Source organism: Phacochoerus africanus, chromosome 2 (assembly GCF_016906955.1).
Source record: "Phacochoerus africanus isolate WHEZ1 chromosome 2, ROS_Pafr_v1, whole genome shotgun sequence".
Lineage (NCBI taxonomy): Eukaryota > Metazoa > Chordata > Mammalia > Artiodactyla > Suidae > Phacochoerus > Phacochoerus africanus.
Window position 1 is genome coordinate 15172952 of NC_062545.1, and position 27485 is coordinate 15200436.

The 27485-nt window shown below is 46.3% G+C and overlaps 1 protein-coding gene across 2 annotated transcripts in view; it reads right to left on the reverse strand.

The window, feature by feature from the left end:
* MTHFD1L (methylenetetrahydrofolate dehydrogenase (NADP+ dependent) 1 like) overlaps positions 1–27485 on the reverse strand; it is a 191353-nt gene that overhangs the window by 42912 nt on the left and 120956 nt on the right. Inside the window, exons 25-27 of one of the 2 annotated variants that reach the window (XR_007133496.1) lie at positions 14043–14150; positions 11065–11217; positions 8244–10117 (exon numbers count right to left, since the gene is read on the reverse strand). Coding sequence is in view for 1 of the 2 variants with exons in the window: in XM_047769936.1 (XP_047625892.1) it covers positions 11065–11217; positions 14043–14150 (261 nt within the window). In the remaining variant the exon portion in view is untranslated. The remainder of the gene's footprint in view (positions 1–8243; positions 10118–11064; positions 11218–14042; positions 14151–27485) is intronic. The other variant, XM_047769936.1, reaches the window with a different exon arrangement.

Below are 27485 nucleotides of genomic sequence, written 5' to 3' on the forward strand. Positions count from 1 at the left end.
TCCGAGAAAAAAAAAGTCAGTTGAGGTTACTATACATAATAAATGACTTCGAGCTACCTATGCGGTGATTTTGACCCACATGAAAAGTTGTTTTTTCAGTAAATAGTTTCTAGATGGCAAAGAACTACAAATGAGTCATTTATGAAATTCATGTTTTTCCTTTTTCTCTTTAGGGCTGCACCCGCAGCATATGGACGTTCCCAGGCTAGGGGTCGAAACGGAGTTACAGCTGTTGGCCTACACCACAGCCACAGCCATGCCAGATTCTTAACTCACCGAGTGAGGCCAGGGAATCGAACCCACATCCCAGTGGATACTGGTCAGATTTTGTTTCTGCTGTGCCACCACGGGAACTCCCACAATTCATGGTTTTATAAACATGGGAGGGAACGCCACCCACATCATGGATCTGGGAGCCGGACTGTCCACCCGCCTCTGGGAGAACCTTAGGCAGAGGAGTCTTTGTTCCAAGTATTTTCAGGCCACAACTAAAAACTGTCTCTTAGTATGAGCAGTGCTTGGGATTTACACGTCACGGAGAACTTTTCACATATCATTGTGATTTTATAGCTTTGATGACAAGTTAACTCTTTGCCTCTTAGAAGCAGCCTCAACCCTGCCATAAAAAAAGAGAGAACAAAGACAATGGAAACCCAGGTTACTGGTCCCCATGGACTCATAATATCTGCAACAGGGCAGCAAACACGCCGAAAATAGAGGAGTCTAATGGGCTGGAAATATTTGCGCAAGTCCGACAAATAATCTGTGGCATCTCAAATGGAGACGAGACTGCGTTCTCTATTTGTAGGACAATTCTCTTTATCTGTGTCACGGAGCTTGAAACAACTTTAAAAGCTTCTGACCTGCAGCAAGTAACAGTCCATTCAGAGACCAAATTATTGAGACTTAATGACTAAATGGCCATAGAAACCGTATTTCACTATAGACGAGCACGTACAGCACTGAAGGAATTCATCTGTGCCCTGACACAGCCTGGAGCTGCCTGTTTGGACACTGCGGCTTTCCTAGTTACCTAGTGGTACAAGGTCCATTCTGGACCAGGGCTCACCAGCCCGGGCAAGGGAAACTGCTGCAAGTTTTGCTTTTCTGCCTCAAAGGCAGAAAAGAAGGACGCAGAGACCTTGAACTGTCTAGGGCCCGCAGGAGGTGGCCCCAGACATCCCCAAGGACAAGCATTCACAGATTCTGCTTCAAAAGGCATCCTGGAGCTCGTCAAGGCAGAGCCCTTGGAGTGGTCTGTTCACGTCATTCCACTGGTGAAGGCATTTGATGGCTCCCTCCCACGGCCTTTGGGGTCACGTTCCATCTCCTAACTACAGGATCTAAGACGCCTGCCCAATGCTGTCTCTGGAACGCTGCCCTTTGTCACGACACCCAAGGGCACTTCCCGGCATGTTCTCTGCACCCTTCCTCGTGTCCCTTTACACCCTGGCACCTTCAGCCCTTTACTTGCATCTATTAGTCTGTCAGCACCAAGCAGGCAGGGCAGCTTGCTCGCCAGCCAGTCACCTTCCCTGAAACACTGGCTTGCCATCCTTGCTCTTTCTGTGTCCGTTCTTCCAGATGCTCAGGAGTCACTGGGAGACGTTCCTCAGATTGCATCCACTGTCAGTTTCTGTGACTCCTACTGGTCTCCCGGCCACATACCTTCCTCTCCATTTCTATTGGTATCACCTCCATCCTGGGCCCAGGACAGGCACAGAAGGTCTCCTGACCTCCCTCAGGAGACGGATGCCAGAGGAACCTCCACCCGCAAAAGTGCAAAGGCCCCAGGAGGTAAGGTCAAGGCCCCCATCTCTAACCAGCCTCCCCACTGCGGTCTTTGCTTTCTTTGAAGTTTTACTGCATTCATCACGGACCTGCCCTCCTTGTGGCAAGCAACCTGCACAGACAGTGTACAGGGACATGGAATAGAACATTCAATCTGATGTCCATGGGAGGATACTTTCATGAACACATGCATAGGTACACCTGTGAAGTGTGAGTTGCAGATATTATTAAGTATAGTTTCGCCACAAACTGCAATCCCATTTTGAAAAGGCCCTATTTTTCTTCTAAGTTTAGCTGTCTTCCTAGCATTCATTCTGCCCACCCCAAAGGCACAAACTGACCCTGAGGGTGGCCTGGCGATTTAGTCTGAAAAATGGAATTTTGGTTTGTATTAATTTTATTCCCCTTGCTTAGCTGCTTCCGATTATACGCCTCTTGGTAAAGACTGGATAACAAAGTATAATGAACGCAATGAAGTGGCAGAGAGTAAAGAGAAGTGCCATGGGTACCAGACGCTTTTATGGATGTCTTTCTGAACTGCGTCAATCTTGACTGCCAATTTTATGCAAACTACTAAGTGTGGAAGTAGGTTACAGGTGGAAGTGGAAGAGAAATGGGCCAATAGTTCACACATCCCTAAAAAAACAAAAGATCAATATGCTGATGACAGGTTTGGATACTTAAGGACCACAGGCACCCTTTCCTAGGTTCATAGAAAATAAGAAAGACAGAGCCTACACCTAGGGATTAATAGCAGTGGGTTAAAAATTTAACTGCATTTTTACAAATTAACTCAAGAATAGAAATATCTGGCAACATTATTACTCAGAAATATTCCCCAGCGGAGGCTGACTTTGTCAAAAATAATTTGTTATTTATGCTAAAAAGAAATTAGCGTCAAACTCTGGGAGAAAACATCCTTGAAACACATGGACTGGAGCTAGATAACCTTTTGTGGTAGAGAGGCAAAAATCATTTTCCTGAGTCACAAAGCTTCCTCTGTCACATCAGTCGGACAGAGAGTTTCTGGAAATCGAGAATGCTGCTGGTCACCTTCCTTTTCCGGAAACACGTCACACTGAAAAGGCACTTCTCTCTGCTGGACAGTCACACACGTGCCTTCCCTCTGGCCGCTGGGAAGGAGGCGTGGTCACAAAGCAACACACTGCAGGGACGTCCGGAGAAGAGGAAGCCTGGGCCCAAGGAAGGGCATGTTTGGGAGAAAGCAGGAAATTCCGATGGAGCGATAAGGAAGAGTGATGGGAAAGAGACCCAAGCTGGGTGGAGAAGAGGAAATGGATCAGAGCCCCAGGAATGGAGTGAAAGGACCCAGTGATACAAAGAAAAGTCAGGCCAGCTGGGGAGGGCAGGCTTTTGGGCAGTGCAGGAGGAGAATCTGGATTATCTCAAACTATTCAGAGCGATTTCAGGTGTCAGATTTACCTGGGCCATGGGCACGAGTTAGGAGGGCCACTGGCAGAGACTTGCCAAAAATAAGCTAAAGGAGTTCCCACTGTGGCTCAGGGGATTACCAACCTGACTAGTATCCATGAGGATGCAGGTTCCATCCCTGGTCTCGTTTAGTGGGTTAAGGATCCAGCAGAGCCATGAGCTGTGCTCTGAGTGCCAGACGTGGCTCAGATTTGGCGTTGCCGTGGCTGTGGTGTAGGCCAGCAGTTGCAGCTCCCATTTGACCCCTAGCCTGGGAACTTCCATATACCTCGGGTACAGCCCTAAAAAGAAGAAGAAAAAAAAAAAGCTAGGAGTTTCTTAATTTGTTGGGGGTGGTGATGGGATGGTGAGGGAAGGGAGAGAGGAGGAATGGGGGATTTTGGAGGAAATCCATCGGACCGTGAGTTTTTGACAGACCTTCCACGTGATCTCACGTGACGGGGAGCTCTTGGCAACACGCCCGCTCACCCCCTCACTGAAAGGCAGCTTGAGGAGTGAGCGCTTGTGCCTGGCCAGCGACTGCGCTGGAAAACGTGAGGAGCCCTGCGCTAGACTGAAACCTACAAGCTCTGAATTAATTCCCCAGCGCGCCTAACCAATGGGACCCAGTTTATAACCACGTGTCCCTGAGGAGGGTCGGTTCCCCAAGCAGAACACATTTCCCCTCCGGGCTACAGAATAACTTCATCGCTGAGCTGAATCAGATCCAGCGGAAACGACACTCAGGACATACTTTCACAGGAGAGGGAGTAGAATGGAAAACAAAGAGAGCTTCGCTGAAATGTGAGAAAGAACGGCAATGACTTCGCTGGGTGGGGCCCCAGCGTGCTTTTTCACCCCCCCCCCAGCCCCCCCCAGTACCTCTCCACCCCGCATTGGTTGGGGATGACATCACGGATTTCCTAAACACGCTCCAGCAGTTTCCTGCTTTCCAGAGTCAGGTCAAGCGAGGTGCACCTGGACTGCAATGTGGCGGGGTCAGGTCACGGCATGGAAATGGAAGGCCACACCGGGGTCTGTTTGCTCGTTCAATATGCTTCTTGTTGTACCGCTGATTTTGCAGTCCCCTTTGCTTGGACACTTCCAGGCTCTGACAGGTCCAGCCCAGGTCCAGTCGAGGCAGGAGATGTACACGTGCACGTCAGCAACACATAGGCAGTGCAAAGAATCACTACCTCTGCTCCAGAAAGAGCTCAGGGACCAATCAAAGGGCGAGGGAAGGGAGGCAGAACTGCGCAGTGAGAACCCTGCCCTGGATGGACCCAGAGTTCTGACCCGCTGCATCCACAGTCCTGCAGCCAAGGTTGCTTCTCCCCCCTCCTCAGTCTGTGAGGCCAAAGCAGCAGGAGGCTGTCTACAGTTTCAAGAGGTCACTCTGTCCGCGAGAAATGCTCTATCTGGCACCAAACACCACATAAACGCTGGAGGAAGTCTTAATCCATTCTGGGTAAACTGCAGCATGACTTAAGCCCAAGGTTCTAGCCCAGATTGTTGGATTTTTTTCCCTTTTTCCTTTTTTCTTTTTAGGGCTGCTCGTGTGGCATATGGAAGTTCCCAGGCTAGGGGTCAAATAGGAGCCGAAGCTGCAAGCCTATGCCACAGCCTCAGCCACACTGGATGCGAGCTACATCATTGATCTACACCGCAGCTTGTAGCAACGTTGGTTCCTTAACCCACTGAGGGAGGCCAGGGATTGAACCCACATCCTCTCAGAGACAATGTCGAGTCCTTCACCCACTGAGCCACAACAGGAACTCCCTAGCCCAGATTCTTGTCCCTTATGGCCATCATGTTCTAAGAATGGCAATGAAGAGGACTTCCTATTCAGGAAGAGTGCTTCAGGAGCCAATCTCACTGCCTTGATGTCATCCCAAAGGAAAAGAGCCCAAGACACCCAAAGCTAACTTCAAATGAACTTCTGCTAGGAATTCACATTTGGCTGGACACCTCTCCAAGCCAACCATTGTGGCAACACTTCCCTGTGTGAGGAAGCCCCAAGAGAAGAGAGGAGGTCTCATCCTCCTTCTATCCCATGGCAGGAGCAACAGACAAATCCATGTCAAAAAAAGTGATCTTGCATTTCCTTAGCACAACCTGGGGCCAGCAAACACCAGACAGAACCTGACGAACCACACTCAGGAATGCACTTCTTTTAGGAATATTCCAGCTCTTTTGTCCTTTCTTTGGTGTCCCAACTTTCAGGTGTTAAAACACGACAGGCAGCCAGGATGGGCAAGATGATTCCACCTGCCCAACTCCACCTGCCACACGTGGGCTCCAACTACCCTCCCCCTAATTGACTCTCGCTAAACATTTTCCCCACGTACTGTCAGTGTATCATTTCTCTATTTACTGCCTTTTCATGCGATATATCACATGCCTGATGCAGTCATTTGGAAATAGGCAGAAAAGAAGCTTTTCATAACATGATAGCCCCATGTTAACATCTTGGTATCTTTCTGGTCTTTTCCATATGGAATGTAATTTACATTCCAATAATATAATTTCATAAACGATGCTTACAGATTCCTGTTTTTATGTCATGAAATTTATGTCAAATGATTAAACAACCCTGGTCAACTGTAAAAACTTGAATACAATATCAAAGCAGTGGGACCACCAGACAAAGACCACCTACTAAATTCGGGGAGGGGGGCTCAAGATGGTTTTGGAGAAGTTTTACAAGTTACTAGGTTTATTGAACACGATAAACACTATTGAAGCTTTGAAAGAATTTTTGGAAACCTAACAGGGCAATCTGTAGAATATAAGGTTGAAAAATGTTAACCAACCACAGTCTGCTCTTTTCTCCCCACAAAGATCTGGGTTTGCTAAACTCTTTCTTACAAGGAGCTGTCCTACGTGGTGAGGTGTTGGAGAAGCATCTTAGTAGGAGATTATCCTGTAGCTTTCAATAATATGCTGGAAAAAATAAATGAATCAGATGTCATTAGAGAGAGGTAAAACTACACGGTGGAGCTTAGTAGGAACAGAGACATTTTAGGGAGGAAAAATTATTTACAGCAAGATGGAAAACACTGCCAGCGCCTGGAAGACAGGTGGCAGAGGTCTTAGATGGCTAGAAGCTGAGTAGCCCACAGAGTGCTGGGTGCTTCTACCGAAACATCCAGAGGAAGGGAATTGTACTAGTAAGGTGTCTACACCAACTGGTGGTCACCAATTGGCGATCAACTCCAGTTAAAGCAGTAACGAAATAAAACATGATGAACACATTCAGTGGCAGAAAACTTGGCCCCTAAGTCAGGATGGAGGGCAAAAGTAAATATTTGGAAAACGAAATCTGGAGGGAAAAAAGCTAAACTTTCCAGCACTTCGCGGCGTGATCCCCCAAAGTCAGCAAAGCTGGAGATGTTTATTGTTTGAAGGACGTGCTTGTGCTGAGATTCTCTGCTTTTAGACCTACGAGGTAGCCAGAGGGGCGCGCTGGCCTTGAGGATACGCCAGGAGGGATTTCTCCTTGGTAATGACGTCCACAGTAGGCTGCCCTTTGCAGGATCTTATGTACTCGCACGGGAGAGGACTGGATCTTGATTATCTCTGTGGTTTACGGTAGCTCATACGGCACAGGTAGGAAGGAATGAAGGAATGAACAGAGGGCAGAAAAACTGGGAACTTTCGGATTTTGAGGTCTCAGTTGGGCTCTTTTTTCTGGAGTGGAGAGGTGGCTGCCCAAGTCAAAGGCACTCCAATGAGCACGTGTTGCATGGTGACGAGACCGGGTGATTCATTACACTAGAATTTTCCCACCTGCAGGAGCCAGTCCCCCCGGGTCCCCAACCCCATTCCCTCGGTCATCTCAGCAGGAAATGACTCTCCCCTGTCTCCCTCACGGATGATGAATATTAGAAGCCTCTTCACTGACTGTGGCGGGGCCCAGGTCGGGGTCAACTCAAAGTAAATACCAGCCCTTATTAGGCGATCCTGGCCTCCCGCGGTGCCTCTGCCCTGGACACAGCTTCCTGCTCGGTCATAGCAAGCAGAGCTCTCGGGCCACCGCCGCCACGCGACGCTTCCGGACCTCCAGGAACTTCTTTCGTCAGGCACCCTTCCTTCCTCGCTCCTCACTTGATTGTTTCGAAGGATTTCACAGCAGGGCCCCGGTGTGCACTTTCCTGCCTGCGCGTCCCGCTGTGGAGGCCGGGGGATGTCCCCCAGCCTAAGGCCACCCTCAAGGACCGTCATACTTTCATCTTCTAGTTAGTCATGCATCAGAGAGGAGCAGAGGGTCAGATGGAGGACGTGGCCACACACACACACACACACACACACACACACACAGGCTGTGGCTGCAGAATCCTGACTTCCCAGGACTGGTCTCCCAGGCTGTGGATGCAGGTGTGTCACTGGGGTGGGAGAAGAGTCATAGCATCTATCTGCTGAGCGACCCCCAAGATTTTAAATTATGACTGATGTTTGATGACTAGTAAATGCTCAGAGACTAGTGAAGGTATTATTTCTTTTTCTTTTTTCTTTTTTCTTTTTTTTGTCTTTTTGCCATTTCTTGAGCTGCATATGGAGATTCCCAGGCTAGGGGGTCGAATCCCTACAGGAGCTGTAGCCGCTGGCCTACACCAGAGCCACAGCAACGCGGGATCTGAGCTGCATCTATGACCTACACCACAGCTCACGGCAACGCCGGATCGTTAACCCACTGAGCAAGGGCAGGGACCGAACCCGCAACCTCATGGTTCCTGGTCGGATTCGTTAAGCACTGAGCCACGACGGGAACGCCAGAAGGTATTATTTTTTGATTAACAACTTTTATACCCAGCAATTAATTCTTTGTTAATTCCCTTTCTCTACCCATAAGCAGTGAGGTGCCTGAAGTGGGGAAAGCTGCTTTATGTGGGGGTCCCACAGCACAGAGCACATGTAAGCACACAGCCTGCAAGAAGGAATGAACTGTGAGATTTCAAATCTGCACGAGACAAGACGGCAGATGACAAACGAGGCTAATTTCCTCCCACTTAAATGCCCACCATCGAGTTCTGTGGGACTCTTGCGGCCTCTCGTCCCTGGTCCCTTTGGGCGTGTACTACCCACTGCGATCTTCTTACTCCTGCAAAGGTCTTCACGGACTGGAGCCTGCCCTCATCAAGGCCATTCCAAGGATCAGAAAGCAAGATTTCCTCATGTATTTGTTAACTGGGGTATGATGAAATAAATTTCAATCATTAAATAATTTATAAAGTATACTCAATAACATTCACCCTTTTAAAAGGTCTATGAGTTTTGACAAATGTACACACTCAGGGAACCACCACCACCATCAAAATAGAGAGTATGTCCAACCGCCCAGCAGGTTCCCGGGTGCCCCTCTGCAGTCAGTCCCCTGTCCTGCTGGTCTGAATGTTACCTTCCACGTGCCTTTTCCAAAATTATAGAACCCCTTTTATCTGAACTCAGCCCCCGTGGTTACCCCACTGTCCCCTGGTCTCCCCGGGCCACCTACGAAGGTTCTGTCCAGACATCTGGGCGCTCCTGTTACCCCCTCGGCTTCGTAACCCGGATGTTTTCAGGGTACCGCCCTTTACCCCTTCTCACTCCTCATGCGTATCCCTGCTTCACCCGTGTGCCACTGTCAGGTACATTCTTGACCCACCCAGGGGGCCCCTTCCTGCCCGGTCAATCCTTTCTTCCGAATGCTGTGCCTGGATTTCTAACAGATTCACAGACTGGTTTATCGATCCCATGAGCCCTCGCAGCTGCCTGTATCCTGGTCCTGCCTATCTGCCTTCTTGACGGTCTTCCTTCCCCGACTCATAGCATCGCCGTCCAGAGTCAGGCTGGAGGAGTCTCTGCCCCTGAGCCCCCAGGCAGGCGGCTTCCTTTAAACGATGTCTCAGGTTCACCTGCCCTCTCTCTGCACGTTTACTTCTGCGGCTGCCCTGCCAACCTTGATCACCTCTGGCTTCACCAATGTCTCCCTGGTGCTGGTTCTCTGCCCTGTAAACACTCTCCCCATTGCCACTAGAGCGATTTTTTCCTAAAATACAAATCTGACATTTTTCTTTCGCTTCTCATAAGAATAAAAACCAGGCACCAAACCCAGCTAATTGTAACTCCCCAGCGTGTACGAAATTAAAACCCAAGGTCCCTATGACGGCAGTTGAGATCCTTAACTGCCTGGCTGGGTCCTGCTCCCCTAATTCTATTTCTCAGCCTCTCAATCCCTGCCCAGCTCTGGGAAAAGTGGCGCACCCTGGGAAGGGTACCAGGTATTCCTGTGCCTTTGACTCAAAATCCACCTGTTCCCCAATGCAGAGCCCTTTATGAAGCAAGCATTCTAGATTCTCCATTGCTTCCACATACCCCCTGCTCTCAAGTCCGGAGGAAATACCTGTTGTCTCTACTGTGCCCTGAGGACCTTCAAAACCAATACCAACCCCGTACTTTCTAGATGCTTCTGTGCTGTTCAAACCAAGGCTCCTCACATTGACTCCTCCTCGTAACTAACTCCGTGCTTCAGAGGCACTAAGAATTCAGAAAACAGTTACTGCAAACATTTTGCCCACTATCAGGTGAGACACGTAAAATGAAGGCAAGGAGCTCTGGACTCACTGGGCATTTTTCATCCAATCATGGCTTTGTTTGCAAAACAACAGAGACACACGGCTTACTTTTAGAAACTGTGGTCCTTCCTGATTGGACGTGGATCCGTCTCTAACAACATGATCATGACGGTTTGTCTGTGGATGGATGTCTGTGCAGAATCGAACCCAGGAGCGTCCCAGGAGGAGAGGACAAACTCCAGGCACTGGATGGTCATCAAGGCTGGTCACCATAGCACCGCAGCTATGACGAAGCCCACCCCTGAGGGTGTCACCCACGTTGATAAGCTTCTCCTTCTGGGCTGTCTCCCCCGAAGAGTCACCAAAGAGAACCCGAAATAACTACAACCACCCCACAGCAACATGTCCCTTCACGACAATGTCAGACACGAGAAATCACGTGATTCGCGCATTTTCTAAGACAGAGCTTCCCCTAGATGTGCTGACAAAGACGTGGACGGGGAAAGCACGATTTCCGCAGCCCTGGGGTGGGGGTGGTCCTGGCTCCTGGACAGGAGTGGCGGCCTTCATTTATCCCACCCCAGTGAAGTCTTACCACTCTAAGGGCAACGGAGTGGAGGTCTGGACGCCCTGTGCTATAAGCCAGCCCAGCTCATAGGCATACTGGCTTCTCTCAAGGTACTCTCATGTTCCGTGAGGGAAATCAGTTTTCTGACTCAACATATGATCATATGATCCTGAACATATGATCCAAAGAAAAGAAAAATCTGGAATTCTCTTGTGTCTCAGTTGGTTAATTTTTTTTATTAAATTTTTTTTTTTTCTTTTTAGGGCCACACCTGTGACATATGGAAGCACCCAGGCTAGGGGTTGAATCGGAGCTGCAGCTGGCCAGCCTACACCACAGTCACAGCAACGCCAGATACGAGCTGCATCTGCCATCTACATCGCAGCTTGTGGCAACACTAAATCCTTAACTCCCTGAGTGAGGCCAGGATTCAAACTGGCATCCTCACGGATGGGAACTGCGGCTCAGCAGGTCAAGGACCTGGCCCAGGAACTTCCACATGTAGCTCATGCGGCCAAAAAAAAAGTTCAAACCACAATGGCAGATGTTTTGTTTGTTTGTTTGTTGTTTTTAATGGTGGGAGGGAGTATTTAGAACAACAGCAAATACTATTAACTCCTTCCCATTACCTGGTCTGCAAGGTGTTCGCAGAGCAGAAGGGTTTTAGGACTCATGACAACACAGACTGGGGAAGGGTACTGAAGAATGTTACACACTCACCGTTCCAACCAGTGGGTAAATGAAGCCGGCGCCTATGCTGGCCCGGACGTCAGTGATGGGGAGAATGAAATCCTTGGGTACGCCTTTCTTGTCAGGTTGGTGAGACAGAGATAGGTGGGTCTTGGCCATGCAGATGGGCAAATTTCCAAAACCCTGTAAGAAAAGCAAAGGAAAGGCGTTCCCTGAGCATTGACGTTGGTCTCCTGAACTTGCTTTTCTTTTCATTTTAAGGCTGTACCTGTGGCATACGGAGGATCCGAGAGCTATAGCTGCTGCCCTACACCACGGCCACAGCAACACCAGATCTGAGCCGCGACTGCAACCTACACCATAGCTCATGGCGATGGTGGATCCTTAACCCACTGAGAGAGGCCAGGGATCCAACCTACAACCTCATGGTTCCTAGTTGGATTCATTTCCCATGTGCCCTGATGGGAACGCCCTCCTGTACTTGTTTGACTTGCGCCCCACGGCTCAGAGCCACACACACAGAGCAGGTGCCTCCCAGTCCCTGTTCACGTAGCAAGACGATGGGACAAAAACACATCTGCAGGTGATCATCGCCTGGCAAGTTGAGGGTGTCTATTATTTACGGTGGTTAATTCCCGTTACAGAAAAGCAGCATGATGTGAGCGTTTGAAGGAAGGTGGGTCTTTGTTGGCAAAGCAACAGCAGCAGCTGTAGAAAGCTCTTTCCAAGGGCATTGATATCCGGGCTCAAAAAGGTAATCTGGAGACAGGCTCAGAAACAAGGCTTTTCGTCCCGTTGTTCACTCATTCTTGGAGGCTGTCAGGAAGCAAAGGGCCTCTTTGTGTTGGTTTATGAATCATGGCTATTTGATCTGCGATTACATTATATGAACTAAGATGAGGTCACTATTTAAGCCGCTTATTTTTAAGGACCAAAGGCAACGCCTGACCCAGCGTTTCAGAGGTGAAAGGGTAGGAAGTCACATGGGGGGTGGTCTCACAAAAAGGACAGTGTCCTCGGAGCCTGGTTCGGATTAAGGGTACACAGGGCCTCCCGAGAGACCTTGCTAATTAACTGCAACCACACACTTGATGTGTAACTTTTAGGGAGCATTCCCTCGGTGGACAGATAAAAGGGGTGCAGTCTTCAGAGATAACCCCACAAAATTTCTCATGATTCAACCTAAAGCTATTTGGAAAATTTCAAAGTACTATCAATTAACTGGGGTGGCGGGGGGGAGGTTCTCTTTTTGACATGCAGTAGATACTGATCAGGTATCTACTATGGGGGAAAAAAAATCACAATCAGAATTTTGGGTTTCAGAGATCCATCAAACACTGAAATGATTTTTATGAACTGATATGGGTTTGCCAATTTAAAAGTTTTCCAGTAAGGATATATTAGAAAAATATATACTCTAGTCCATCATATTATTTCATTAAAAAAGGAAGTTTGGGGGAGTTCCTATCATGACTCAGTGGGTTAAGAACCGGACTAGTATCCATGAGGATGCAGGTTCGATCCCTGGCCTCACTCGGTGGGGTTAAGGATCTGGTGCTGCCGTGAGCTGTGGTGCAGGTTGCAGGTGTGGCTCGGATCTGGCATTGCTATGGCTGTGGTGTAGGCCGGCAGCAGCAGCTCCTATTCAACCCCTAGTCTGGGAATCTCCATATGCCACAGGTATAGTCCTAAAAAGAAAAAAACAAAGACGTTTTTAAGCCTGAGAAAAAGTAAGCAAGGACCCAATATTAGAATAAACGATCCTCCTTAAATAGCATTATTAAAACCTCAGGGGGGAAAAAACCCATTTCATGACATTGACCTTATGGTACTAATTTCATTGCATGTGGGTGAAAACTTCACTGCAGAATAAAGCCCAGTGTGTACAGCAATATCTGGGAATCATTTTTTTTTTTTTTTTAAATTATAAGCCGAGAGCACTCTAAGCTCTTGTAAAATTCTAAGAAGAAATGAGTTGCTGACTATCTTACCAAACCTGGGAGAACCCTCTGGTTGGTGCTAGCAAATAACAAAGTATTAAACCCAATTTACGGACAGGATTTAAGAGTTGGGGGATTAAAAAAATAGAGCAGTGATGCTCATAAGGAAGCCTGCAAGCTCTTGAAGTGCTCTGATGTCTATCTGATCACAGCAAACTGCAGGGTCACTGGAGGCCTGTGGTCCTCGGGGTGAGGGTGGCTGAACACGCTGCCTTGGGGACTATTCAACATGACTGTTGCAGGACCAGACTCACGCAGCTGAATCTCAGCCAGCTGCCCAGCCAGTGGGAGCCTTTAACCATCTCAGACAATCTTGGCACCAAGCCTATGGAACTTGGATAAAAAAGAACACCAAGGAGTTCCCTGAGTGGCTCAGCGGTTAACGAACCTGACTAGGATCCATGAGGATGTGGGTTCGATCCCTGGCCTTGCTCAGTGGATTCAGGATCCAGGCGTTGCCGTGAGCTGTGGTTTAGGTTGCAGACGCGGCTCGGATCCTGCGTTGCTGTGGCTGTGGCGTAGGCTGGCAGCTGTAGCTCCGATTCGACCCCGAGCCTGGGAATGTCCATATGCTGTGGGTGTGGCCCTAAAAAGTAAAAAAAAATTAAAAAATAAGAAAACTGAAGCACACCAAGCATCGCCATCTTTATATACTGCCCTCCTCACTGACCCAGCACCGTGTACACAGGGCCAAGAAAAGTTTCAGTGTTTCTGGCTGAGCAACAGAGACTAAAGATCACACACCGCAGATAAACACGGTACCGCCTCTATTAGACGCACTTGTAACTGTCCAAGTCGATGATGTATATTTCAGAAGGGATCCCCTCTCACCATAATGTTCTCATTACTGGCAACACCCCACCTAAGGTTATTAATTCCGTCTTTCTAGACCATAGAGTAGATTAAGCCAAGTTCAGCTAGGAGAACACGGACCAGCTCTCAAGTCAGGGTGAATACTTTCCAAAGCCTAAACTGGATTTTTGTTTCCCCTAAAAGTACAACTTTTACCTGCTCCGTGTAACGATCTATTTTGGATTGGGCTTCAGAAGAGAGTTCAATGTCTCTGGCTCCATAGACAGCCTGGGCAATGGTTCTGATCTTTTCCACAATTGGAAGCTAGAAAGACACAAAAGATAACAAAATTGTTAATTTTAATCTGATTAAAGAATTAAGAGGGGGGTTGGGGAGATGGGCTGGGTGTTTGGGACGGAAATGCTATAAAATTGGGTTGTGATGATCATTGCACAACTATAAATGTAATAAAATTCACTGAGTAATAAATTAAATTAAATTAAATTAAATTAAAACTCTACATATTGAGGGAGTTCCCATGTGGCTCAGTGGGTTAAGGATCCAACATTGTCATTGCTGTGGCACAGGTTTGATCCCTGGCTCAGGAACTTCCACATGCAATGGGTGTGGCCAACCCTTCACAAAAACACAAAAACAAAACCAAAAAACCCACCATCCCCAAAGTCCCCCAAAACCCAACAACAACAACATGCTACATATCGAGGGAAAAAGTTGGGAACTCTCTCTACAATCTGGAGGTAAGGGAGGATTTTTTAAACAAGGTAATGAAAGAATACTACCCAAAGGAAATGATGTATAGACTTGACATCAACATTAAATTTTTTTTTTTAATTAAAAAAACATCAGGAGTAGCCTTGCATTCCAGTGGGTTAAGGGTCTGGCATTGTCACTGCAAAGGCTTGGGTCACTACTATGGCACCTGTGTGAATCCTGGCCTGGGAACTGTCACGTGCCATTTGTGCAGCCCAAAGAATATCCATCTCAGAAATAAGGATAAAGCATAGGAACAGTTTGGGAGGAGACACTTGCAGATATTTAAAAGATTAGTTACGAGATTGCGTGAAACGCCCACAAACTCAGAAAAAGACAAATATTTAATACTGGGCCCAAGAGTGACTAATAATGATATGAAAAAAATGCCCCAATCCCTTGGAGTTCCTGTCCTGGCTCAGTAGATACTAGTAGATCTGACTAGAATCCATGAGAATGCAAGTTGGATCCTTGCCCTCGTTCAGTGGGTTAAGGATCCAGCGTTGTTGTGGCTGTCCTGTAGACTGGCAGCTGCAGCTCCGATTTGACCCCTAGCCAGGAACTTCCATATGCCCTAGATGCGGCCCTAAAAAAAAAAGAAAGAAAGAAGATAAAGGAAAAAAAAAAAAAAGACTTCTGTTTCTTTTGGAAGTAAAACAAAACAACAAAATAGGTTACTACTGCTCACGACACATTTAATGAACAGAATGCACTATTTACTGAAATCTAGATTGATTTGAAAAGAAAAAGTGAGTGTGACTTTTCTATTAAGACAGTAATTTAAAAAAACCTAACATGTCAACAACATAATAGTAAGTGGAGGACAAGGAAGGAACTGGTGTGAGTGGCTATTTAACTGAATTTTTTTTTTTTCTTCTTCTGGTCTCTTGTCTTTTTAGGGCCGCACCTGCAGCATATGGAGATTCCCAGGCTAGGGGTCCAATCGGAGCTAGAGCTGCCAGGCTACATCACAGGCCAGATCCTTAGCCCACTGAGCGAGTCCAGGATCGAACCCGAAACCTCATGGTTCCTAGTCGGATGCATTTCCACTGCACTGCAATGGGAACTCCCTGAATTATTTTTAGATTTAAATATGAAATTTTTTTTTTCAGAAATACATGTATTTCATTTTTTTTTTCTCTTTTTGGGCCACATCTTCAGTATTTGGAAGTTCCTGGGCTAGGGGATGAATCAGAGCTGCAGCTGCCAGCCTACACCACAGCACCAGCAACACTGGATCTGAGCTGGATTTGTATCCTATGCCGCAGCTTGTAGCAACACCGGATCCTTCACCCACTGGGCAAGTCTAGGGATTGAATTCACATCCTCATAGACACTAGTTGGGTTCTTAACCTGCTGAGCCACAATGGGAACTCTCCATATATTTAATTTTTAATTGTAAAATACAGATAACAAAATGTTGATCTTTATCATTTAAAAAATTTAAAAAGATGTTTATTTTTTCTATTATAGTTGATTTACAATGTTCTGTCAAATTCTACTGCACAGCAAGTGACCCAGCCATGCATATATACACATTCCCTTTCTCCTAGGATTCTCCATCCTGTTCCATCACAAGTGACTGGACACAGTTCCCTGGGCTATACAGCAGGACTTCATTGCCCATCCACTCTGATTGCAATAGATTGCGTCTACCACCCCAAACCCCCAGTCTATCCCACAGTCTTAATCATTTGAAAAGTGCAGATCTGTACAGGTAAGCATATTCACATCGTTGGGAAACCAATCTCCAGAACTCTTTTCATTCTGCAGAACTAAGACAGCACCCATTAAACACTTACTCCCCATTTCCACCCTGGCTATCACCTTCCTACCCTCTGTCTCTGTGCATCTGCCTACTCCAGGTACTCCCAGTGGAATCGTACAGGATTTGGGCTTTTGCATCTGGCTTATTTTATTTACCATGAACCTCAAGGTTCAACCATATTGTAGCATGTGACCAAATTTCCTTCCTTTTTAATTCTGAGTAATATTTCAATGTATGGCTATATCATATTTAAAAAAAATCTACTCATTCATCGATGGTCCCTTGGGTTGTTCCCACCTTTTAGCTACTGTGAATACTGCTGTTATAAACATGGGTAGATGAAAGAATCTGAGAAGGAAGGGATAAGTGTATATGTGCAACTGAGTCACTTTGGTGTACACCTGAAACTAACACATTGTTAGTCAACTAGACTTCAATAAAATTAAAAAAAAAAGCAAGGGGCAGAAGAGTTTATAGAGAATACTACCATTTTTTTTTTTAAGTGAGAAACATATTTCCATGGTAGCTTTTCTATGCATCAAAAGTATCTGGAAGAAACATAAGAAACTAATAGCAGCAGGTACTTCTTGGGGTGGAGGGAAACTAGATAGATGAGGTGGGGGGACTTTTCATTGTACGCCTTTTAATTTTTTTTTTTTTTCCTTTTTTGTCTGCCCTGAAGCCAGGATCAGATCTGAGCTGCTGCAGCAACGCTGGATCCTTTAACCCACTGTGCTGGCCTGGAGATTGGACTGGTGTCCTGGTGGCTGCAGAGATGCTGCTGATCCTATTGCATCACAGTGGAAACTCCAGAACTTTTCACTGTATGCCTTTATATACATTTTAATGATTGAGCCACAAGTAATGTACTCAAAAACTTTATTATTTTTTATTTTTTTGTCTTTCTGCCATTTCTAGGGCTGCTCCGTTGCATATGGAGGTTCCCAGGCTAGGGGTCCAATTGGAGCCGTAGCCACCGGCCTATGCCAGAGCCATAGCAACACAAGATCCGAGCCGCATCTGCAACCTACACCACAGCTCATGGCCACGCTAGATCCTTAACCCACTGAGCAAGGGCAGGGATCAAACCCGCAACCTCATGGTTCCTGGTTGGATTTGTCAATCACTGAGCCATGACGGGAACTCCAAAAAAAACTTTAATTTTTTTTTTAAAAAGCATGAATATATATATATATTTCATAGAAACTTCAATTCTTTCGGGCATAAGGAAGTATATATTTCTGTCAACAACCAAACTGCCTTCCTTTCTAATGTTTATTTGAAAGTGTTTTGCAAATATCAAGCAGGTGCTAGGCTGACTCTGTGCGCTGTGCAGTTGTGGTCTTATCTCCCATAGGATAAGTGCAACCACACGAGACAGATGATGCAAACAGAAAGCAAGTAGGGAGGCAGGACCAAGCCAGTAGAGTGATTGCTAGTTGGGTGCCTTGTCCCCCTCCTTACCCTCAGGTGCCAGAGCCTCAAGCATCCCAGCAGCCACCGTGACCACCCCCTGGTGTTCTGCACCTCTGGGACCCAAGGAAGAGGAGGGCACTCCCTCGCTGTCCTCCGACAAGCACAACGCTGTCTCATGTGAGCCTAAGAGAAGGCACCCTTGCCAGCTGGCGTGTGTCCTGCAGCCCCATGCACCATCACCACCTGGCCTGTGCCCGACAGCCACTCGATGGATAAATAAAGTGCTTAGGCTCATGTAGCTAGAGATCCCAAGACCAAGTTTCTCTTGGGACTCTTGCTACAATTTTTCCTTGGCACCTACGCATACAAGTAAAGAAATGAAAGGAACATCTCACTTAACACCACTTTGGGGTTTAGTATAAAATTAAAAAACTGAACTGAAAAGGTAGTTCCACTGCATACCATCTATGTGTATCCTCCCAGCAGGCAGAGACTTCCTGCTGCTTCCCTGATTCCTCTGATTTTTGGGAGAAGGGGAATCTTTAAAAAAAAAAAAAGCCAAGCTCAGCCCAATGATCTTGATTTCAACTTGACAGGCACTTGGACTGCTCTAAGTGGACGTTTTTATAAAACAAATAAAATGGTAAAATAAATTATGAATGTTTGTGCATTCATCATCCTTGGCTTTCCTCTGATTCCCTAAATATTTACTAATTTATCTGTTTGCCAGCTCTTTCAGCCACATATCCCTGATGTCTTAGAATAGCAGCCTGCACATGGTAGCCACTCCATAAACATCTGCTGAATGAATAACCATCCACAGCAAGTACATTCAAGATGTCATGGTGTGCAAAGAACTTTGGGAATTTTGCGTACAAAGAACATCTGATGAAGTGGGGACAATGACACAATAAACTATGACAGAATGGAGTGTGTGATAGAGGCTCTTCATAAATGCTACCATTAAAGTCGTGAGATCACAGATTCCAGGAGAAGGCATGGAAATCAGTAAAAGCTGCAAGATGTAAGAAGAAACTGTCATACAGAAGGATATGAAAGGATTTTTTTTTTTTTTTAATGGCTGCACATGCAGCATAAGGAAGTTCCTGGGCTAGGGGCTGAATCGGAGCTGCAGATGAGGCAACAGCCACAGCCAAGGCAACGCAGGATCCAAGGCACATCTGCAACCTATGCCACAGCTTGCAGCAACACCGGATCCTTAACCCACTGAGCAAGGCCAGGGATGGAACCCAAATCCTCAGAGACAATGCTGGGTCCTTAACCCTCTGAGCCACAACAGGAACTCTGAGGAAGTGAAAGACTTTAACAAGCAATAAAAAGGAAGGGTTACTCCACACAAGAATTAAGGCACAAATGAAGGTGCGAATGGCAGCAAACTCAAAGACTTCTTCTGGAAGGAGTGGCTATTCTATTTGTAACATGAACGCCTGCTCAACATACTCATAAGCTACTGCACAGAGCCTGGCGTCTGTACTAGGATCTTTGATCATTTTGGAACTAAAACTGTGTTAAATCCCCATCATCCCCAAGAATGGAACTGTGACCTTACTCTACGTTAATTTCCTCCCAAACCTCTTAAAAGTATAAAAATAATTAAAACACTCTAGAACAGAGCTAAGGGAAACTTTCTGTGATGACAAAAATGTTCTACAACCACGCTTCCCAGTCCAGTGGCCGCCAGCCTCGGGTGGTTATTAAGTAGTTGAAATGCAACTAGTTCAACTGAGAAAATGAGTTCTTCATTTTAGTTAATTTAAATTTATTTATTTATTTTTTTAGGGCTGCACTCGTGGCATAAGGAGATTCCCAGGCTAGGGGTCGAACCAGAGCTACAGCTGCCAGCCTACACCACAGCTCACAGCAATGCCGGATCCTGAACCCACTGAGCAAGGCCAGGGATCGAACCCGCAACCTCATGGTTCCTAGTCAGATTTGTTTCCACTGTGCCATGATGGGAACGCCAGTAAATTTAAATTTAAACAGCTTCCTATGACCAGTGGCTACCAAGCTGGGCAGCATAACTATAGAAAAAAACCCTAACTGGACTGGTTGTGATATTGTCTACTGTCTCTTACTTAGTGTCTGCCCAGCCAGAACCCCAGAGACCCCAGGAAAGTAGGTGGGAGGCTGGAGAATGTGGGGCCTTTACTCTTCACGACATTCATCTTGTAGATGTGTTGATCCAGGCTCATGGAAGCTGAGTTACTCTAAGTTAGATAGAATATCCTTTTTGGAAAGGTCTGGGTAAGCCCACTGGAATCATTAATTAAATGATTGAAGATCTGCTTTTTAGTGGAATAAAATTAATCTACAAATTCCAAAAAAGCAGTGACAAATTTTATAATAATAATAATTTTTTTGTGAGAAGAAAAAAGAAGAAAAGTTTAAAATGAAGCTGCTGGACACTCTGGGGGTTCCTTAAAAAACTAAAAATAGAGTTGCTATATGACCCTGCAAATCTACCCCTAGGAATATATCCAGAAAAAGACCAAACTCTCAATTCGAAAAGATACATGTACCCTATGTTCATAACAGCAGTATTCACAGTAGCCAAGACATGGAAACAACTTAAATGTCCATCAACAGAGGAATGGATAAAGAAGATGTGGTACATATATGCAATGGAATATTACTCAGCCATAAAAAAGAACGAAATAATGCCTTTCGCAGCAATGTGGATGGACCTAGAGATGGGCTTACCAAGTGAAATAAGCAAGACAGAAAAAGACAAATATCATATGATATCACTTATATGTGGAATCTAAAAAGATGATACAAATGAACTTATTTACAAAACAGAAGCAAGAGTCACAGACACAGAAAACAAATTTATGGCTGCCAAGGGGAAAGGTGTGGGGGAGGGATAAATCAGGAGTTTGGGATTAACAGATACATGCTGCTGTATTTAAAATAAACAACAATATCTGAATTACTCTGCTACATACTTGGAACTAAGACAACGCTGTAAATCAACTATACTTCAATTTTAAAAAATGAACCTGCTAGGACTGAAGAAAATAAAGATGTATTAAGGCATCTCATCTTACTTGAAGGTCAGCAGCCCTGAAGGGCTCTCTCTTAGAAGACCCACGAACACACAACAGTGCTCTGTCACCAGTGTTCCGCTCTCTCTTAAGCACGGAACTGTTGAAATGCTGGTTCCAACATGATTGTTTCCTTGGCAACCACACTGAATGAAAACTACATTCTTCCTTTATTTTACCAAGGCCACAGAGTAGAATTCATATAAGCCAAATGTTCTTATGCTTGATATCAATGAGAAGTCTTCCACTGCCCATAAAATAACTTAGAGAGAAGAATCAATGAATAAACTTGTAAGTTGCTCAGAAATGTCTGGAAACACTGTAATTACTTCAATTTGCATTTTGTATTTTAAATATGAATTTTAAATAACCTACAAGTGCAGGAGGTGAATAGCCTTTCCTGCACTTCAAAGAAAAGTAAAACATGAAACCATCTAGCCTGTAGTGAGGGCTTCATTACAACACCCCCCACCTAGTGTCATGGGAGCAGCTCCTCATTGTGACTGAAAACAAGAGACCCTTGTATCTTTGACACAAAGCACATCCTTGGCTGGAGACCAGCACCTCTGTGCGACCAAAGGTGTACGTGCCGACTGCCATGAGCCAGCTCACCGAGCAGCTATTCCTGCTGGCTCGCTGGCCCTGAGCAACAGGGCAACCCAGAAGCATCCCAGAGGAACCTCACTCCTAAGGCAGTCGGGATGCATGGAGGCGCTACGGGGATCTGGGAAAGAAAGAAAGATTCATGGCCAGAAAACCTTAACTAGTTCCTGCGAAATGAGGATAAGGAATTCACATGGTTGATCATGACAGCAACGCCAAAGGAAAGAGCTATAGAGGAATAGGTGATTTTAATGATCTGGCCCAAAGGAGGGGCAAGGGCCGAGAGGGGCCAAGCACCTGCTGGGCTGAATGATGTGTGTGTATTTTATGACACACCTGTTGTTCCTCCTGGCCTAAAATTACTTAGAAAGCTCGGTGTTACAAGCCTCGTATGAATGAGCACGAGGCGCAGCTCGGGCTGTTTTCACGTGGAGGGTCACATTCCCCTCATTCATCTCCTGGGGCCGTGCTGCCCAAGGAAAATCCTCTGGTCTATGGTTAAAAGTCTCACTCAAGAGCAGAGTAAATGACTTTCAGGACAGGAAAAAGAAATCATGTTCTGAAATAAAGTGATGACTGATAAAAACAAAAAACAAAAAACAAAAAAAACCACAAAGCCCTAACCTCTCGGATCCTGGGGTATTTGGAAGCCTGTGCTGGATTGACTTCCTCCAATCCTAAGGTTTTCTCTTTCGAAATGGCCTTGAACACACCTGTGATAATACGTGAATAACGCTGCTTGCTTTTTATCTGAGAAAATGGATACCTTCCCTACGGAGTGGGGTCGTGCCATCAGGATTTAAGGCAGAAAGGCCAGGGGATGGATGAAGTGGTGGCAGGAGGGGACTGACTAACAGGTGGTGGGACCCTGACAGTTCATTCTACATCCCTGTCTTTCTTGCTCTACTCACAACTTTAGATGAAACAACCCATTTCTAGAACCTCGCTCCAGTGGCGATCCGTTTTTCGTGTTTAGAAGAAAGCACTTACATGAAATTACAGGCATCCTTACGACATGCGCAAGTGTAACAGATACAGACCATTGCTCCTCTCTCATCAGGTGCTATTTCCAGCTTCAAAGAGACAAAGCTGGGGCCCGCTTTGCCAGCATCACAAAGGGCTCAAAAGCAGGCACCGAGAAAGCTGGGCTGGATCTAACAATAGGTTCAGATCTGAAGAGACCGGTCAAACACAGATGGTGAGGCAGCTGGGAGGAGGTGACATACTGCAGGCCAGGGAGAGGACGGAAGCCAGTATTGAAGAATCTAGTTTTTGCTTTTTGCTTTTTATTTTTAGGGCCATACCCTCGGCACATGGAAGTTCCCAGGCTAGGGGTCAAATCGGAGCTACGGCTACCAGCCACAGCCACAGCCACAGCCACATGGGTCTGAGCTGCGTCCTCGATCTACACTACAGCTCACAGCGACGCCAGATCTTTAACCCATTGAGCAAAGCCAGGGATCGAACTCACATCTTCATGGATCCTAGTCGGCTTTGTTAACTGTGGATTCCAGGAAGGGAACTCTGAAGAATCTAGTTTTGATAGAGATCTGAGGTGTGTCTGCAGAAGGGTGTTGTTCGGAGACTATGAGAATTTGGAGCTGAATCAGGAAAACCTCGTGGGAGGAGAAGAGGCTGAGGAGGGGAGGAGCTCGAAGCAGCTCAGGATGGATGACCCGCGCTCCACCATGAGGAAGCAAGCAGACCAGGAGAGGACACGGAGAGACACAGATTTCCAAATGAGATGCTGATTGGAAAAATTAGGAGTGGCTTCCTAGGAAACATGCCAAACATTCAAATGCACAAACGGGGGAAAGGAGAGAGCTGTAGAAGGGACTTGTGGAAACAGGCAGGCGGAGGACACGTCTGAGGACACGGAGGAAAGAGCCAGAGGAGGTCGAAGGACTTGAGAGGGAGACAACACACGGGGACGGGGACAAGGGCACAGAGACAAAGGCATCCCTTCTCCTTAGTGTGGTTTGGCAAGTACTGTGAAAAACAAAAGACATTCGGAGATGTGCACAGCTATCACTTTAAGTTTTAAAACTCTATGAATGAAAGCTATATGTACATATAGTATGAATTCACACATTTTTATAAATTCTAAATACACAGAACTATACATTAAAAATGATTAAAATGGGACATTTTATATTACGTATATTTGTTATTTTTTTGCTTTTGGGGACCACACCTGTGGGAGTTCCTAGGCTAGGGTGTAAATCAGAGCTGTAGCCACCGGCGCAGGATCCAAGCTGCTGGTGCAGGATCTGTGACCTACACCACAGCTCACAGCAGGGCTGGATCCTTAACGCACTGAGCGAGGCCAGGGATCAAACCTGCATCCTCATGGATACCAGTTGGGTTCGTAAGCCGTGGAGCTACAATGGGAACTCCTTACCACAATTTAATAAAAACACATACACATATACGTAGACTCTAGATACATACTAGTTCTTATACAAAAGTATAAGTACTTCAAAATTTGAGGTTTTGTTTGCAAATGCTCTGGGTCCAATTAAAGAATGGCTCTCAAAACCCTTCCAACAAGGGGTCTGAATCCTTAAGAAATGTAAGATACATACATAACTCCTCAGTGACCAACCATGGCCCCACGCTCCCCAGACCCCTGCCAGCAGGACAGAAAACACTCCTAAACACACAGGCAGTGAAAGGGTAACAGTTCAGAAATCCAGGATGCTGCCATGGCCCTAGACAGAGTCTTCCTGGTCTGTTTTGATCTCCCTTGATTCCAGCCCTGCTGCGATCAAGAGAATGGCTTCACACAAGGAACAGGAAAGACCTTTTAAGAAAAACAAACACCATCCTCTCTTGCTGTCAAAGCTACACCTCAAAGTGTTTGCCAAGTCAGAGGACGGGTACAGAGGGACGTGGACACAGTTTTCAACCTTCACTCCCGATCTAAACATCAGTATTTGGATGGCGACTTGCGGTGCCACACACCCTTTGCCAAAGTGACTGACTTGATTCTATCGCTAATGGCTCCCAATTCTAGAGGAGAAAGAGTGCTAAATGTCTTCCTTTAATCTGGGGGTCCCTTTCTTTTCCTGGTGCACGGGGAGATTCCAATGGCTGGTTTTAACCCACTTAAGCAGGAAACCATCCCTGGAGCCTGACAAAGTTACCTGAGTTCCAAGACAATCCTCGAAAGTCAATTCAGGGAACCCATTCCTTTCCTGAAGGGAAAGCAGCGAGCAAGAGCTGGCACCGATACCCTGCCTCCACGGTCCCAGCCTTGGTTCCCATGGCAACGAGGTGAAGCTGGTGTTAATATCAACACCATTTTACAGATAAGGAAGCTGAGGCTCAAAGAGCTGCCCACACTTATACCTGGAGTGGGAGGTCTCGTCAAGCTTTGAACTCAATTCCGAATGACCCCAAAGTCTCACCCGTTTACCTATATATATAACCTGTTACTTCTTCCATCAAGTGTCCACTTGTCATGGGGCAAGTCCCTCACCTTCTCTGAGGTCCCATTTCCACATTTAAAAGGCAGAGGTGAGTCACACCCTCATGGGGTTGGATGAGACAGACAATGCACAGAAGAAGAATTCGTTAGCTAATAAACTGTAAATACAGATTTGTGTATTCATCTGCTATACTATTTTCCTGGGTGTTTGCAGATATGGAGATATTATACTGGTAAAATGTAAAGGTATAATTGTCAAAAGTAATAACAGAAGAGGAAAAGTCTTAGGGAAGATCAGTTTGGAGGGGGGCAGGGAGGCTTCTAACAGTTTCTTCAAGGAAGGGGTCTGTGATCCTCCGAAAGGGTTGAGAAGAAAAGATGCAGTGTTATTTCAGGGTTAACGATATCAATTCTCAAACGATCAATGCCCTTGAGCAATTTGGCCGCTGCCTCTTATTCTATATTTTATTCTATATTTTAAAAATTACTATTCTAAATTAACCAACAGCTGCCTCTAGTACCAGGAGCAAAATCCACCTGCTCTTGAGTTAGAAGTTACTCTGGTAAAAGAGGTGCGGAACTGTTCTTGAGAGAACGGTGATCGCTTCACTCAGTTTTGTAAAGTTCCGTGATTCCCAGGTCAGAAGATCAGCTCGTTTCTTTTTTTCTCTCTCTCTCTCTTTTTTTTTTTTTGGCTTTTTGTCTTTTCAGGGCCACAACCGCAGCATACAGAGGTTCCCAGGCTGGGGGTCGAATCGGAGCTATTAATGGCCGACCTACACCACAGCCACGGCTACGCCAGATCTGAGTCACTTCTGCGACCTACACCACAGCTCAAGGCAATGCCAGATCTTTAACCCACTGAGCGAGGCCAGGGATCGAACCCACAATCTCATGGTTCCTAGTTGGATTCATTTCCACTTTGCCAAGACGGGAACTCTGCAGCTTGTTTCTTGCTTTCACTAAAGAACCTGTCATTCTAAAGCCTGTGACACTGAGCTGTCCGGCCTCACGATGGTGACTCTGAGGTCAGGTGTTTGTTTCTCTTGAGCCCTTACTCCTTCTACCTGGGGTTCTCCTCCCCACAGACACGCAATCATGCCCTGTGCTCCTACGCTATTTCTTATTCGTCCAATGTTCTCTGGTGTCTTTTGTCTGTAACCCAAGCCTGGGGCGGGGCTGGACAGGAAATGCGCCATCCATCCTGCGTTGAATACAGTCCTGGTGGAAGAGGGTCTGGGGTGATAGCAAAAGGCACACAGGAGCCCAGTGGGTGCAGGCTTTCCTTCCTGCACCTACTGGGCTCCTGTGTGCCTTTTGCTACAAGCGTGTTTTATCCAAAAGCATTTTATCCCTTCTTTGTCCCTTTAGGGCGATCCTATACCTATCCTGCTGCAAAGCCTGGAAGGGTTACTTGTGGAGGAGGAAAAAAAAAAAAAATCATCAAAGGGAATTAAAAGAATTTCAACAAAACCATTACTCAGTCTACAATGGTTCACTGATACTGACTAGGCACGAAATCGAAGGGGAAAAAAAGCCCGAGCCTCCGTTCCTGATGGCAACAATGAATTCAGATGTCTACACCGCTAGAGGACAAGTCTGCAAACGGTCTTTTATTATCTCAAATGGACTTGCCAGTGTGACAGACACAGCTATTAGGGAGACAGGATGGGGAGCCAGAAGCGGCAACAGCTCTTTTCATAAACTGTCACGGAGTAATAGGCTGTGCTGCTGATTATCTAAGAAACAATTACGCAGCTCAAAGCCAATTTCTGGGTTAGAAAAGGGAGTAGAGTATGTGGGCAAAAGAGGCTGGAATCCTATCAAATAGAGAACTCTGGGCCACATTACTATAAAATTGTTCCCCTTTTTACAGAAGAGCAGGTGTTTTAACGGCATTATCTGCACAAAGAATGGGAATTCAGGAAAAAAAAATTAAAATACTGGTGGAAAGAAAAAGCGTTCATCTTAGGGTGAGTGCAGGTCTCAGCCCAACTCACAGAACCCCGCTTCTATTTACTGACCTTCTTTTCACCTTGGATGGTTTCCTCGAAAAAGCCATGCTTTGTGACATGATTCATTTCAAAGCTGCCTTTGCCACTCAGAGCGGGGGTGCTTCCCGACCAGAGTTGGGCGATGGTTTGAGGGCTTGCTGACAATATTTTGTGGAAAAAGGCCGAGAGAGCTGTGCCAGGTGCTTCGACCAACCCAGCAGGGCTCCCCGGGCAGCAGGGCGCAGGGAGGAACAGCCCCAGCACCACCTGAGTGGCTTGCGTGGCCGTGATGTGCCCACTGCAGGGTTCCATTGTTCTTAACATCTCCAGAGAACTCAGATTCTAGTTAGGACATGTTTCTTTCGGTCAAACCCCAGGCCTCCCACCCCTACTCCGCCCTGACTCTCCAAACCCCCGTTGACCACGACCACCTCTGCAAGCCACAACGCTGGAGTCTCTCATTGACCAAATGGCCTTTGAACAGGAGACATCGTTTCTGGGCTAACCATCCCAGCTCATTCCTGAAATGCTTCTTTCCACAAACATTTACTGAGGGCCTACGACGGCCCCACCTGGCGTGGATTCTGTGCCTGTCACTGTCATCCTTCGTCT